Consider the following 14752-nt stretch of genomic DNA (forward strand, 5'->3'; position numbering starts at 1 on the left):
AAATTAATAGGCTTGTATGTATTCAGTATTTTTACATATATAGTTTTGTTTTAAGGAGTTAACTCATGTGACCGTGAGGCAGGCAAGTCAGGGCAGGACTCTGGGCTGGAGACACGGGGAAGAGCTGATGTCCCAAGGCCATTGGAGGAACAGTTCCCTCTTTCTAGGGAACCTCATTTTTCTCTCCAGGCCTTCAACTGATGGAGGAGGCCCACCCACGCCGAGGCATTGACAATCTCCTTTACGCGAAGTGGACCAATTTCAGTGTTAATCTCTTGTGAAAAATACCTTCCTGGCCACATCTGGAATGTTTGTGGTTGCCAGGGTCCCACTCAGTGCGCAAATGAGATTAACCATCCCCGTGGCGATGATGACACTTTATTTTCTCCCTTGACCATTTTCACTACTATTCCAATTAAAATGGCAGTGCCATGAGGGCAGGGCATTTCCCTTTTTGCCAGTACTGAGCGTCCGCGGTCTGGTGCCTAGCATAGGCTAAATACACGGCATTTTTGTGAACAGAAGCCGGGATTCCGGCTGTCATATTTACTGAGGAATTATAGTCTTATTATTGGGGGGAGGGGGTGTGTCACGGTACGTCAAGGGCGGGAGTCGAACCCCCCACCCCAGGCCCCGAGGGTCTTCCCGGGTCTCCACTTCGGGCCGGTGGGGGTGGCCGGGGGCAGCCGAAGACGTGCGTGCGTGCGTGCGTGCGTGAGAGCCGGTGAGTCCTGAGGCGGGGTCAGCCTGGTCCCCGGCTCATTGTGCTCGCCCCATGCCGGCCCGAGTTCGCAGCAGCGCTGGAGGCCCCAGGCCTGTGATCACAAAGAGGGAGCCCGGGGCCGGAAAGGAGCCCAGCGGCGGCAGCCCAGGCCCAGGCCAGGCGCCCTCCCCTCAGCCTCCCGCCCGCCCGCCCGTCCGTCTGCCCCGCCCCCTCCGTCTGCCCCGCGCCCCTCCCCCAACCGCCAGACTAGCACGGTGCGGTGGCCGCGCGCGAAGACCTGGGGGAGAAGCTGGAGCTGAGGCTGGAGTCGCTCGTGGGGGCCGAGCCCGCCGCCTACCCGTGACCGCTGCCGGTCTACGTAAGTGCCGCCCGTCCCCTACTTCTGGACCCCCGCCCCTTTTCCCCCACGGGGCGCGCTGAGCCCACCGAGAAACGGAGCGACTCGAGTCGCCAGACCCTCTTTGCAGCCCCCCTTCCTGCCCCGCCGTGGTTCTCCGCGGCCGTTTCCAGCCCCCGCGCGCAAGGTGGGCAGAGCGGAGCCGGCGCCGGCCGGGGGCGCAGACTCAGCCGTGGGGACCCCGCGCTTCCGAGGGGCGCCCTAGCCGGTCTGCGGTTGGCTCTGCAGGGCTGGGGACCCCCGTCCCCCCGGGCCTGGACTGCCGGCGGGCTTGCCCTTCTGTACTTTAGGATCTGACATGTAGGGTTTCTTTTTCCTGGTAGTTTATTCTTAGCGCTGTCAACGTGCTTAGTTTTTTTTTTATTTTTGAGGGCACCCTTTCCTCCCTCTCTCCAGTTTTTTGTGTTTCTGTTTTGTTTTGTTTTAGTTAGGCATTTTGTCCCTCTGATTTTGAGTGGGTGGGCTGGCAGGACAGTTGGAGAGGAGGCGTTCTATCCCCTGATCTTGAGTGGCCTTTGGAAAATGACACGCCAAACGGAAATTTACACAGGCGTCTGGTGATTCCAGAAATGCAGGGTGTCCGGCCGGGTGGGCGCCTGGCCTCTCGTCCCCCGTGGCGGCGTGGTGCGCGTGTTCCTTGTCTCAGGGTTTATGCTTGGGCCGCGCGGCCCATCTTCCGGAGAGAAAGCGCAGCGGGCACCTTGGGCCGGCGCCTTTGGGGCGCCCTTTCGTGAGCTCGGCTTGTGGGGGACCGGCCTCCAGGTGACCCGGCGGGGAAGCCCGCGCGACCCGCCCCTCGCGCGGGCTCCGTGTGTGTCAACTTGTGGAAACTGTGTCGCGGCCGGGGTCGGGGTCGGGGTCGGGACGCTGGGACAGCCTGGGAGCGGATGTTGACTCCGAGCCCCGGTTTTCCGCAGTTATCTGCGGTCCGAGGGTTTCCAGCCCGCCACTGCGCACTGGCGCTTTCTGTTTTTGCCCTTCCTGTGCCTGGAGGCGCGGCTGAGCCCGGGCTCTGGCTTTTCTGGTCGGGTAACTCCGCGTGGCCCGGGTGGGCGGCCTGAGCAGTGGGCAGGGCGGGGAGACATCCCAGGGGAGGGAAACTGAAAGTGGGGAGAACCTTCAGAACTCCAGCTGATCCACTTGCCTCGCCTCCCCGCCCCTCTTACTGCCCTTGTCATGCACGGGTTGGCTGGCCAGCGCATTTTTCAAAATGTAATAATTTGTGTATCCTTAGTAGCCGTGAAGCATAGTTCACTTGTAGTGCACAGTTGTAGGAGTTTTGACAGGTGATCGCCATCAGGCGGCAGAGCGATCCTGTCATCCCATTTGCTGCCCCTGGGCGCCAGCGCGCCTCTAGCCTCTAGATGGCCACTAATCTCCTCTCTGTCCCTAAGGTTTTGGCTTTTCCAGAAAGTCAGATAAACGGAACAACAGCATGTAGCTTTTTGATTCTGGCTGCTTTGGCTCAGCAAAACCTATGCGAGATTCCTCCCGGTTTTGTTTTTTGTTGTTGTTGTTTTAAATATTTATTTAGTTAGTTATTTACTTGGCTGTGCCGGGTCTTAGTTGCGGCACATGGGATCTTCATTGCCGCGTGCAGTATGTTTTAGTTGCGGCGAGCGGGATCTAGTTCCCTGAGCAGGGATGGACCCCGGGCCCCCTGCATTGGGAGCGCGGAGTCTTAGCCACTGGGCCACCAGGGAAGTCCGTCATCTCTGTTGCTGCGGGTATGAGAAGCCACTCCTTTTTCTGGCTGTGTTGTATTCCATTCTCCGTTTGTCCATTCGCCTGCGTGTGGCAGGACTTGTGGGATGTTTCCAGTTTTGAGGGGATCGGGAATAAAGCTGCTGTAAACATCCCAGGGCAGGTTTCCGTGTGAACGTGGGTTTTTACCTCACTTGAGAAGATACTCAGGAGTGGGACTGGGGTCTGTGCTAAGTGTATGTTTAACAACCCTTCTGCATGTTAGAAATTGGTATTTTTGAGTATTGGAAGAGTTTAGAAATCCACTGTGACCCGGCACCCAGGCACTTGAAACGAAATTGAAAGTTCATCTGGAGATGGTCACGTTGTCCCCGTCACTGTCTTTTATTCGAGGCAGAGCGAGGCCACAGATTTGTAACCCTTGTAAGGAAGGCCTCGTGTGTCCAGGCCCTGGCAGGACCTGGCTTTCTAGTGGTGGGCGGTTCTGAAGTGGAGAGCATCTTTCCCTTGCTGGCCGGACCTCGCTTGGCAGGGTGCGGGGTGTGCTGTCTGCCTGGCCTGGCGCTCTTTCTGCCGGTCAGCAGCAGTTCCTGGTGTGTCTGTCCTACTACCAGGCTGGCGGTCAGGGGCCCTAGTGACGTGCTCAGCGAGCCACAGCCTTCCTAAAGCTTTGCGGGTAATGTCTGCTACCCTCCCATTTCCCTGCTGAGGAAGTTTGCTTTCTCATGGGAAGTGAGGGGCCAATACTTTATAAGAGTTCATATTTTGTGATGACTCGAGGCTGAATACATTAAGAAAATGGGCTCCTTCCTGAAGCTTAACTTCTTAGAAGGTCAGCTTATGCATGTGACCTCACGTTTGAAATGAGTGAGCTTGTTTGTTCATTGATTCATTCATTCTGCAAGCACCTCCTGGATATTTACAGTGAGTGTTCCAGGGGGCGCGGAGAACAGTAGACAGTATTCTTTTTTTTTTGATTTTTGAATTTTAATTTATTTTTATATACAGCACGTTCTTATTAGTCATCAGTTTTATACACATCAGTGTATACATGTCAATCCGACTTGCCCAGTTCAGCACACCACCATCTCCACCCCACCGCAGCTTTCCTCCCTTGGTGTCCATACGTTTGTTCTCTACATCTGTGTCTCAACTTGTGCCCTGCAAACCGGTTCATGTGTACCATTTATCTAAGTTCCACATACATGCATTAATATACGATATTTGTTTTTCTCTTTCTGACTTACTTCTCTCTGTATGACAGTCTCTAGATCCATCCATGTCTCAACAAATGACTCAATTTCGTTCCTTTTTATGGCTGAGTAATATTCCATTGTATATATGTACCACAACTTCTTTATCTATTCGTCTGTCGATGGGCATTTAGGTTGCTTCCATGACCTGGCTATTGTAAATAGTGCTGCAGTGAACATTGGGGTGCGTGTGTCTTTTTGAATTATGGTTTGCTCTGGGTATATGCCCAGCAGTGGGATTGCTGGATCATATGGTAATTCTATTTTTAGTTTTTTAAGGAACCTCCATACTGTTCTCCATAGTGGCTGTATCAATTTACATCCCACCAACAGTGCAAGAGGGTTCCCTTTTCTCCACACCCTCTCCAGCATTTGTTGTTTGTAGATTTTCTGATGATGCCCATTCTAACTGGTGTGAGGTGATACCTCATTGTAGTTTTGATTTGCATTTCTCTAATAACTAGTGATGTTGAGCAGCTTTTCACGTGCTTGTTGGTCATCTGTATATCTTTGGAGAAGTGTCTATGTAGGTCTTCTGTCCATTTTTGGATTGGGTTGTTTGTTTCTTTAATATTGAGCTGTTTATATATTTTGGAGATCAATCCTTTGTCCGTTGATTCGTTTGCAAATGTTTTCTCCCATTCTGCGGGTGACAGTATTATTCTCAAAACTTATGAACTAAGGACGGTAGGTGATCTATAAACACAGAAGTTCAGCTGAGGTGTAGTGCCCCGAATATGGGATCAACTGAGGTCCCAGAGGGTGGGGCTGCCAGATTCGCCCTGGGGGAGGTGTGGGTGGCTTGTCTGAGGAGGGGCCAACCCACAGGAGCAAACAGCCACAACTGCCTGTACGCGGAAATGTCCAGCCTCCAAGATGGGCTTTTGCGCAAGTGACAAATAGGAGGGCGGGGTGCAGGGCGAGTTTTGTTCCTTCTGTGACTGAGAGTTCCCAGATATCCACTTATAGCTCACGGTGGCATTTCTAAAGCAGGATGGCCCTTCTTTTGGTGGGAAAAACCGGGTCTCAGCTCAGGAGGAAGCAGGTGGTATCTTCAGCTGCCTGATGGCAGGGCAGGAGCCAGGAGGGCGTGCGGGCAGTGGTCCTTCCCCTCCATGACTCACTGAGGCTGTGGGCGTGGAGCGGCCCCAGCGTGACTGCCCCCGCCTGCTTGTGGGTTCCTCCTGAGAGCCCACGAGGCTCTGATGAAGGCCCGCTGAGCAGTCACACCCTTCACTCCACAGTGAGTAGTAGCTGAAGTGGGCGGCCGAGTGAGCCATCCCTCCCCATGACTCAAAATATTTTCTGATCTGACCTCTGCTGGTGTGAGTCCTGCCTAATCTGAGCTCAGGTGGAAGGCAGGTTAACCCTTTGAAGACTTTCCGTGGGTGAAGTAGCCTCTTTAAAGAGGAAGGGATCACCAGGAAAAGCCTGGTGTTCCGTAAGTACGTGGCTGTTAGCTTTCGTACTCTGGTCCCTAACATCCACATGCCGCCTGTATACTCTGTTCCTCAGCGCCCCTGTGTCTGACCGGACCCTCTTCCTGTCCAGGGCGCCTGGCAGGGCTGCCGAGTCACAGGTTCCCGTGAGCTGCAGTTGGGAGGTCAGAGGCTGTGTGCTTCACTGAGTATTGACCTTGGATGACGATGCCTCCTCATCTCTGAGGGGCTTCCGTTTGAATCCCCTCAGTTAGTCATGGGGTGCGCGGCCAATGTCCGGAAAGCGCGTCAGACTCACCCCAGGTGCCCGGGCAGCCGGTGTGTGAGAGAGGTTACCTCTGAGAACGCTGGTCCTTGAAAAACCTGACGCATCTTTTCCCGGGTGGGGAAGGGGTTTTTGCAGGCTGTGTGCTGGGGGGCGGGGGCCGCCACGGGGTGGTGCCCACGGGGATGGTGGGAGTCGTGGGGCTCGGGGCAGGGAGCTCTCGGGAAGCATTTGCACGTCGTGTGGTGGTGGTGGCGGCTCACGTTTCGCCTGGTGTGAAGGTGGCTCCCTGGTGTCTGCTCTGTGCTCACCCTGCAGGCTGAGTGAGGCTCCCACCGGGGAGCAGGTGCTGGGGCCGCAGGACTCGCTGGGCCCACACCTGGTCTGGGAGAGACACCAGGTGAAGGGGCGGGACAAGGGGAGGAAGAGCCGCGCTGGGTCTTGTGGGTTTTGTCTCTCTTTAAATAACAGCTTTGTCGAGATAGCATTCACACACCACACAACTCAGCCATATGAAGTGTACAATTTAATGGCTTTTACTATATTCACGGAGCTGTGCAGCCATCACCTCTTCTAATTCCAGAACATTCCATCAGCGCTAAGGGCCTGCAGTCCCCTGCCCCAGCCCCTGACACTAGGAACCCACTCACTGTGTCTGTGGATCTGCCTGTTCTGGACGTTTCCCATCAATGGAATCACACACTGTGTGTCCTTCTGTGTCTGGCTTCTCTCACTGAGCATCGTGTTCTCAGGGTCCGTCCATGTTGCTGTGAGTGTCAGGGCTTCACCCCTTTGCGTGGCTGACTGATGCTCCCGTGTGCGTGGCCCAGGTCATGGGGTCTCGAGGCCCCTGGAGAGGCATTCGTTTGGCTTGGTCCTGGGGTGGGGTGATGCCAGTTGTACTGATACGGTGCTAACAGGACCCCTTGCTGGAGTGGGAGACAGTTGGAAGGCTGGGGGCGCGGCTGGCCTTGGCCTTTGAGACCGCTGGGTGGAGGCCGTGCTGCCGCTTGTCGTGGGGAGCGCGGGCGAGTCCTCCTCCAGCTGTGCCCCCTAGGAAGGGCTTCCTTTATCCCTGGGCTTTCCCTCCCTTCCCGTCACGGCCTCGGCGTCAGGCCGCACTGCTCTGTGGCAGTAAAGCATTTTCTTTGGTGAGGGCGAGAAAAATTCTGGTGGTGAACTTTTGGTTGTCGCATTCCCCCATCCCACCGGGGTCACTCCACGACGGCCCCTCCACGCACACCCCCGGCGTCAGGCGCTCAGCACTTGCAGCGGCTCCTTGGGTGGCTGGGCGGCCCGGGCTCTTACAGGTGGGCTAGTTTGGCTTGAAGCAGCTGAAATGGTCTTGTCACCCCTGGAGCCCCCGTGGCGCCCCGTCCTCCTGTGGACACACCCATGCCCGTCCTGCAGAAGGACGGCTGCCCGGACAGCAGGACGTCCCGGCCGGTCCTGGATCTGCGCAGACTGGCTTCTGTGAGCTGCGGACCCAGGCATGGAGTTCAGGCTCAGGGTCAGGTCTGAAAACGCTTACGCAGGTGCGGCGGCAAGTGAGGGGGCACACGAGACACGCGCGTGCCCTCGTGTGAGCCACGTGACGAGTCAGAAGGAGGAGGTGAGGTACGTTTTCATAGCATTGTACGTAACCGAGTATAGCCCAGACACGACATTTTCAACGTGCTATTTAAAGAATTACTAAAGGGAAGTTTTACTTTGTGTGTGTGCGTGCGCGCTCTTAGAAATCCACGTGCATCTTGTGCTCACAGCACACGCCACTGGAGTGGGCCACCGCGCACCATTGCTCCTCGTCCAGGTGGCCAGGGGCCGCTCTGGGCACAGTGAGGCTCTAGACCCCTTTCCCTCATGGCGGCTCCTTCCTTGGACCCTGGTCATCGGGGCCCGTGTGTGCACAGTGGGTCCCACCCACCCGGGTCAGGGCCACGGGCCCACCATGTCCTGCACCATGTCCATGGCCCGGGAGCCACTGGCCCACTCCCTCTTCTCTCTTCCTCCTCCAGCTGGACTTTGGCCTCATGGAGTCCCGGCAGCCCCTTTCTGTTTTCCCATGTTGACTGTTGTTGCAGTGCCAGTCTCGCGGGCAGTGTTTTGCGATGCGGCTGAGTCCTGAGACCAGGCTGGTTTGACGCCTGGCCCTGTGGGGAGAGGTCCGGGTGGGCGGTGGGAAGAGAGCCTCCTTCCTGGCTCTCTCCTTTGCATCACTTTACCAGGCGGTTCCATCCTTGGCCTGACTTGTCCTCAGGTACGGTCCTGGGGCCAGGCAGCACCCCCTTGCTGGGGGCCTGCAGACGTCCGGGGCTGACTGTGGACGAGACCGCTGTGATGCTCCACAGCCAGTCTCTCTGCCACCCCCGCCCCTGTGTGAAATGCACTCATTTTCAAGTGAAAACCTGTTCACTTCTTGAATACTCAGGCCCACTGCAGGCACTGGCCCTCTCCCTCCCCCTTCACCCCCTGCTTCCTCTCCCTGGCGAGTGGGTGCTCGCCAGCAGGGCCGCAGGCTGAGAGGTGAGGCTGAGCGCCTTCGCTGGGCCTCGGGACCCTCTGCTCACCCGCTTGGCTTTCCTCCCAGACAGACAGCCTTCTGTGGATTTTCCACTCCTCCAGCCAGATCTCTGCTCTCAAAGCCCTGCCACTGGGAGAGGCAGAGAGACAGCCGGCAGACCTCCCGCCGTGTTCCATCTCCCCTGCCTTTGACTCTTCCCGCTGTGCTTCTCCACTTTGGGAAGCAGTGCGTGCATCCCACCCTGGCCGCTCTGTCCCACTTGCCTTGGCCCCCACCCCAGGGCTCCGGAGGTGTGCAGAGCCTTGGGGAAGAAGGCAGCGACCCCCAGCCCGCAGGCAGTGCCCCCTGCAGCCTGCTGGGGAGTGGGGACTGCGGGCAGAGTCCCAGGTTGCTCCCCCTCGGCACCTCCTGGGCACTCGTGCCCTCAGCAGATGGTGATAGAGCAAGAGTCCCTGCTTGCTTCAGGCCGGTGGTTCTCTGAGCGGGGCCCCGGGCCAGCAGCTTCCCCACCAGCTGGAACTGGTTAGGAATGCGGGTTCCTGGGGCCCAGACCTGCTGACTCTGAAACTTTGCGGGTGGGCCCCAGAACTCCACTCTGACCAGGGATTCTGATGCTCGTCCCGGTGTGATGCCCCTGCCTCGGAGGCCCCCTGGGTCCCGGCGTCTTCCTGCTGCAAGTGGGAAGAGGATGATGGAGTCCACGTCTTGTCACCTCCCTAGTCTCTGCCCTCTGCCTCTCGCCGGGTCCTCCAGGGACGATGTCTCCAGATGTTGTGCCCCTGTCACCGTGAACCAGCCTGCGTGCTCAGGGGTGGGCCGTGCCCTGGCAGCGAGCACCCAGGAGGCCTCCTGTCCAGGCTCCTCACGCCTGGCGCAGGGCCTGCAGGGACGAGCGGGGGCACAGCCAGACCTGAGGGCGTCCGGGTGGAGTTCCTGTTCCCACACCTGTCCTCACGGTCAAGGAGGAGGCAGGGGCCTGCCGAGTGGGACAGCCAGACTCCCCAGCCCCGTGGGCGGCCCCCGCCCTCACCTGAGCTGGACAGGGCAGGGGAGGGGAGTGGACGGGACGGGCTTGGTGGCGGCTCAGGCCTGATGACCGCCTCCGGCTTCCGGCCAGGGTGCTTTTTCATGCGGGAACGGTTGTGCTTATTGCGGCTGTTTTCCCAGGACCCCGGAGTGAGGCCGCCGGCTCTGTGGTGAGCAGCATTCCGCTAAGCCTCTGCGCAGCTTCCTGCGGAGGCTCTGAGGCTGTCAGTGAGAAGAGCCTGGGTTAGTCACTGACTCCACAAGCAGCCAGCAGCGGGCCGGGGCTGTGGCTGGGACGCGGAGGCCGGGCGTACCGTGCAGTGAGACCAGGGCTGGCCTCAAACCCCGGAGTTCCAGGGCTCCCTCGGGAGAGGAGGTGTGGGTGCTCCTAAGCGTGGGCTTCCTCAGGACTGTTCTCAGTCGGACCTTTCTGGGTCGACTTCTGGCGTCGCTCTGTTCTGAAAGCCTGTGAAGCAGAAGAAGAGGCCACAGCCGAGAAGCTGTGAGAGCTTCTGAATCATCGATGGTGATCAGGCCATCTTAAATCATACGACTCAGGACGGTTGCTGGAAGCTGGCCAGTCCCTAAAGCAGCATCCTGAGATTGCAGGAGGCACGTCGTAAACTGTTTCCTTCCTTTCGTTCTGGTTTTAAAGCTTTGGAAAGCTTGAGTTCATCTCATCACAGATGAGACCACATTCCAGGCCCTTGTCTTCTGTGTGATGCGGCCTGAGACGCGGTGGCTCAGCCAGGGCTGCGGCCCGCGTGCGGTGAGGGCCCCTGCCGCCCCTGCAGGAGGAGCATCTCTGGGGCACGTCCAGCCTCCTGAGGGGCCCGAGGGAGGGAGCACAATCCGAGCCGGCAGGGGGCTTCCACGCGGCGCATGCTCAGGCACACGCGCGTGCGCACGGGGTCCTTTCAGAACGCCCACGCTGTTTTGTAACTCCGCAGTGGTGACCGGAATGAGACTCTCCTGGGTACTGCCATGTCCTTCCGTGGCTCTAAGACTTGTTCTTATGGGCCGCGCTCGCAGGGTAGGGTATCGGCCTGAACGCAGACATGAATTTAGCAGCCTGAGACGATGCACACTGATGACCTCCCGTGGTTTCTGAGGGCAGGGATTCAGAGCAGGCAGGCCAGGGGATTCCGGCCGAGGGTCCCTCAGGAGGCTGCAGTAGGTGCTTCAGCCAGGGCTGTCCCATCCGAAGGCCGGACTGGGAGGGATGCCTGGCTTCCAGGAGGCCCCTCCCGTGGCTCCTCTGCCCGTGGGCCCCGCAGGGCTGCTGAGGCTCCTCAGTGCACGGGGGCCAGCTACCCTCAGGAGGAGTGTGACGTGGGAGAGCGTTGGTGGAAAGTTCTAGACCCTCCTCCTCATCCTGTGGCTACCTCAGCGCCTTGTACACTGTGCTGTGTGCGTTTGTCTCTGAGCAGATCCTGCGGGACAGCCTGGTGTCTTCTCTGCTTTCAGTGGGTACAAGAGCCCAGGGAATTCAGGGCTGCCAGGACTGTCTGTCTGGACTCACTGAATGTTGTGGACCAGCAACAGAGTCCGTCGGCCACATGAGTGTCTTAGATGCTCAGTATTTTCCTACTGAGGTGGAGGTGCTTTTTTAACAATACCTCGCATTTCCTCCTATAGATTGTGTTGTGGTTTTTTGTTTGTTTTTCGCCGTGCCGTGCAGCTCGTGGGATCTTAGTTCCCCAACCAGGGATTGAACCTGGGCCCTCGGCAGTGAAAGAGCAGAGTCCTGACCACTGGGCGGCCAGGGAGGTCCCTCTTGGTCTTGCTGTTGTTTTTGATAGCTGTTTTGAGGTGTAATTCCCACACTCTTCACCTCATCCACCTAAAGCAGGCCGTTCCCTGCTTTGTAGTGTATTCATTGTGCGCAGTCATCACTACTACCGATTTTAGACCATTCCATCACCCCGAGAGGAAACCCCATCCCCATTAGCATCCCTCCCATCCCCCTCCCCAGCCCCTGACAACCAGGAACCCACTCTGTGTCTCTGTGCACTTGCCTGTTCTGGACGTTTCGCATCAATGGAATCACACCCTGTGTGTCCTTCTCCATCTGGCTTCTCTCACTTAGCAATCATGTTCTCAGGGTCCATCCACATTGGAGCAAGTGTCAGTGCTTCACTCTTTTTCGTGGATGGATAATATTTCAGTGTCTGGTGGACACATTTGTTTATTCGTTCATCTGTTGATGGACATTTGGGTGGTTTCCACCTTTTGGCGGTTGTGAATCATGCCTCTGTGAACATTAATGTTCGGGTTTTTGGTGTGGTTTTTTTTTTTGGCTGCGTTGGGCCTTCGTTGCTACGCGCAGGCTTTCTCTAGTTGTGGTGAGTGGGCTCTAGTCTTTGTTGCAGTGCGCGGGCTTCTCATTGCGGTGGCTTCTCTTGTTGTGGAGCATAGGCTCTAGGCACACGGGCTTCAGTAGTTGCAGCACGCGGGCTCTGTAGTTTTGGCGCACGGGCTTCATTGCTCCGCGGCATGTGGGATCTTCCCGGACCAGGGCTCGAACCTGTGTCCCCTGCATTGGCAGGTGGATTCTTAACCACTGCGCCACCAGGGAAGCCCAATGTTCAGGGTTTTCTGTGGACAAATATTCTCATTTCTCTTGGGCAGACACCCAGGAGAGGAATTGCTGGGTCATTTGCTAACTGTTTAACCTTTGAGGAGCTGCCAGACTGTTTTCCAAACCCAGCTGTCCTCACTGTTTCCTGCCGTTTGCCAGGAAGCCTTGGGGCCGATTGTTCCATCAGTGGTTCTTCCCCAGGGTTTCTGGGTCAGCAGTGGCACTGATGCTGCAGGTCGGTTGCCCTGCATCGGGAACCACTGGTCTGCAGGGCTGTCCTGTGCTGGACCACATGTGCTCCATCCCCCGCCCCCGGCCTTGTCTAAGTAATATGAGTTCAATGGATATTTACTGCTCCGTCCTTGGTAAGTTGGAGGATATTATTAAGAACGATAGAAGATTGTTTTTTTCCTTTGCCTTAAAAAATAAGATTCTGGGCGAAAGGTCACATATCGTAATTCTATTTACAAACGTCCAGAACGGGCAAATCCACAGAAACGCAGAGTGGATTAGTGTTGTCAGGGGCTGGGGAGGGGATTGGGGCGCGTGTGCTAATGGGGTGATGGGATGTTCTGGAACTAGATGGAGGGGATGGTTGCCCAGCTCTGAATGTATTAAAAGCCACTGAACTGTATACTTGAAGCGGGGGCCCATTCTGTGTGAATTATAGCTCAGTAGGGCTGCTGTTGCAAAGATGAGGCTTAGGACACAAAGGGTGTTTCTGGAGTTGTTTGACCTGATAGGACCGCTGCGCCGTGGGGGGCCCTGTCCTGGGACCTTCCGGGCATCGCTGCCCTGGCCCGTAGGGGCTCTGCCCGCGTTGCCGTCCTCCACTGTGAAGCGTGGAAATGGTGGCCTGGGCTGAGAGGGGCAGTCGCTGTCCTGGGGCAGGGCTGGCAGCTCTGGGCCTGACCATCTCACCTCGGGCTTCAGCCCGTGCTCTTCGTGGCCCCTCCTCTTGCTGTGCATCCTCTTTGAGGCCCCTCCTCACCGCGATAGGAATCTTCACCGCCGGGGCGGAGGTGCGTCTAGAGTTACAGACCGTCCACACGATGCGTCGTCCTCACTTGGTTTCTGCGGGGTCTTGGGTTAGCTGGCCGCCAAGACCCCTGCGAAAGGCCAGAGCGACTCCTGATGTGCTCCTCGGGGAAAGCGGTGAGGCCAGCCCGCCGGGCGCAGTGAGGCCAGGAGAGCGCCGCTGTGGCCGGGAGGGAGGACCTCTGCTCGCCCACTCCCGGTGGTTGCACGAGTGGTGTTTCCCCATTTTACAGATGGAGACCGAGGCCTGCGGCGGTTCAGGGACTCAGAGGCAGGCCTGTGGTTTCCAGGCTGCAGGAGTGCCCGGGGGAAGTCCTGGGGCAGGAGAGTCGGGGGCTTCGAGTCCGTCCCGGTCCCTTCCCCGCAGTCCGCTGGGCGGCAGGGCGCTGCAGGAACAGGCGGTCCCGGAGCCAGCGTGTCCCACGTGGCAGGACATGGCCCCAGCGCTGTGGGTGGAGCTCTCTGGTAGGACCCGTGGGTGGGGAAATGAGGCGGGGAGTCCCGGGGCCGCAGCCCCCGTCTCCTCTGGTCACCCACATCACCAGAGCGGGGAGGGACAGCTCTGAACCCTGTCTTGTTGTCTTTTAGGACAAACCCCACGATGCTGCTCACGAAATCATCAAGACCATCTGGTGAGTGTGGCGCCTGCTGGGGCGGAGCCTCGGGGTGGGCCAGTCCTGAGTTCCCAGCATCCCCCCAGTCGTGCGCCCCACCATTCCTCCGTGCCGATCCGCGTCAGCATCCTCAGCATCGAGGAGGCTTGGGAAGTGGGGCTGTGGGGTCACGGGGTCAAGTCCTCTGAGTGTGACCCAGGACAGGTCTTGGTGCTTCGTGAGCTCGCTTCCTGTGGAAGACGCTGGAAATCCTGAGTGGCCAGCTTCCCGAGGGACCCCTCCTCTCATCACCTTGCTTTACTCTTCTCCCGTGGGGTTTGGTGTGACTTTTGGGTTTGGGCTGCTCTTCCCTCTGTGAGCCTGCCCCGTGCTGTGCAGAGGAGGCCGGGTGCCCAGGAGGCTGACCCAGGTGAGATCTGGGAGGAGGGCCGCCTGCTGTGTTCTAGTGGGCTGTCTCCTCACATGGGACCTGAGGGTCTGCGACGGCCTCCAGAGTGCCCTCGGGGGCCCATGCGCGGAATCCTGTGACCACTCTTGGCTTTAGAATGTTCCACGTGTGTGACTGTGGCCCTGGCATCTCGCTGTATTATGCCTTAAAATCCTTAGCTGTGTAGCCACTGCCTGGGCCACACGCCATCATATCTGCTTGAACCTGGGGCGGCCGGGCTGGCAGCAGCACTAAAGGCTGTTCGGCACATAGGGGTGGTGCTCCCCCCTCTCCGTCCTGTCCTTCCTTCGAGAGGCGAGCATTCATCAGTTTCTTCTGTATTGTTTCAGATTATACGTATGTATACATTACTGTAGTATATTAGTATAAAATCTATCTTAGGGTTCTCCAGAGAAACAGACCCAGTGATGTCTGTGTATATGAGATTAATTTAAGCAACTGAGTCACAGGACTTCAGGCTGGTGAGTCTGAAGTATGCAGGACAGGCCAAGAGAGGCAGACCCAGGGAAGAGTTGACATTGTAGCTCAAGTCTGAAGGCAGTCTGGAGGCAGAATTTTATATATGCACATCCTTTCCCACAGGAACCCTTCCCCTAGAGGGAAGAGGTTATGTCTCACTTAAGGCACCTTCCTCTTTTCTACCTTTTTTTTTAAATTAATCTTCATCCAACTGGCCTTTCTAAATTTTAAACAAAACGAAACCATTTCTCAGTGGATTCAGGTACTACCCCAAGTTAATATT

At 57.3% G+C, this 14752-nt stretch overlaps 3 protein-coding genes across 12 annotated transcripts in view; 2 read left to right on the plus strand and 1 right to left on the minus strand.

The window, feature by feature from the left end:
- LOC308630186 (uncharacterized protein) overlaps positions 1-14752 on the minus strand; it is a 282945-nt gene that overhangs the window by 66517 nt on the left and 201676 nt on the right. The gene's annotated exons all lie outside the window — the stretch shown is intronic.
- The window catches only part of RIPK2 (receptor interacting serine/threonine kinase 2), a 278912-nt gene that overhangs the window by 32845 nt on the left and 231315 nt on the right, over positions 1-14752 (plus strand). The window lies entirely within an intron of this gene.
- LOC308630190 (uncharacterized protein) overlaps positions 753-14752 on the plus strand; it is an 85210-nt gene continuing 71210 nt past the window's right edge. For 2 of the 3 annotated variants that reach the window (XM_081258661.1, XM_081258660.1), the window contains exons 1-2: positions 753-1082; positions 13537-13580. In XM_081258661.1, coding sequence (XP_081114787.1) covers positions 776-1082; positions 13537-13580 — 351 coding nt within the window. In that variant the 5' untranslated portion in view covers positions 753-775. The remainder of the gene's footprint in view (positions 1083-13536; positions 13581-14752) is intronic. The other variant, XM_081258662.1, reaches the window with a different exon arrangement.

The sequence above is a fragment of the Mesoplodon bidens genome (genome assembly GCF_964165515.1).
Source record: "Mesoplodon bidens genome assembly, chromosome: 16".
Lineage (NCBI taxonomy): Eukaryota > Metazoa > Chordata > Mammalia > Artiodactyla > Ziphiidae > Mesoplodon > Mesoplodon bidens.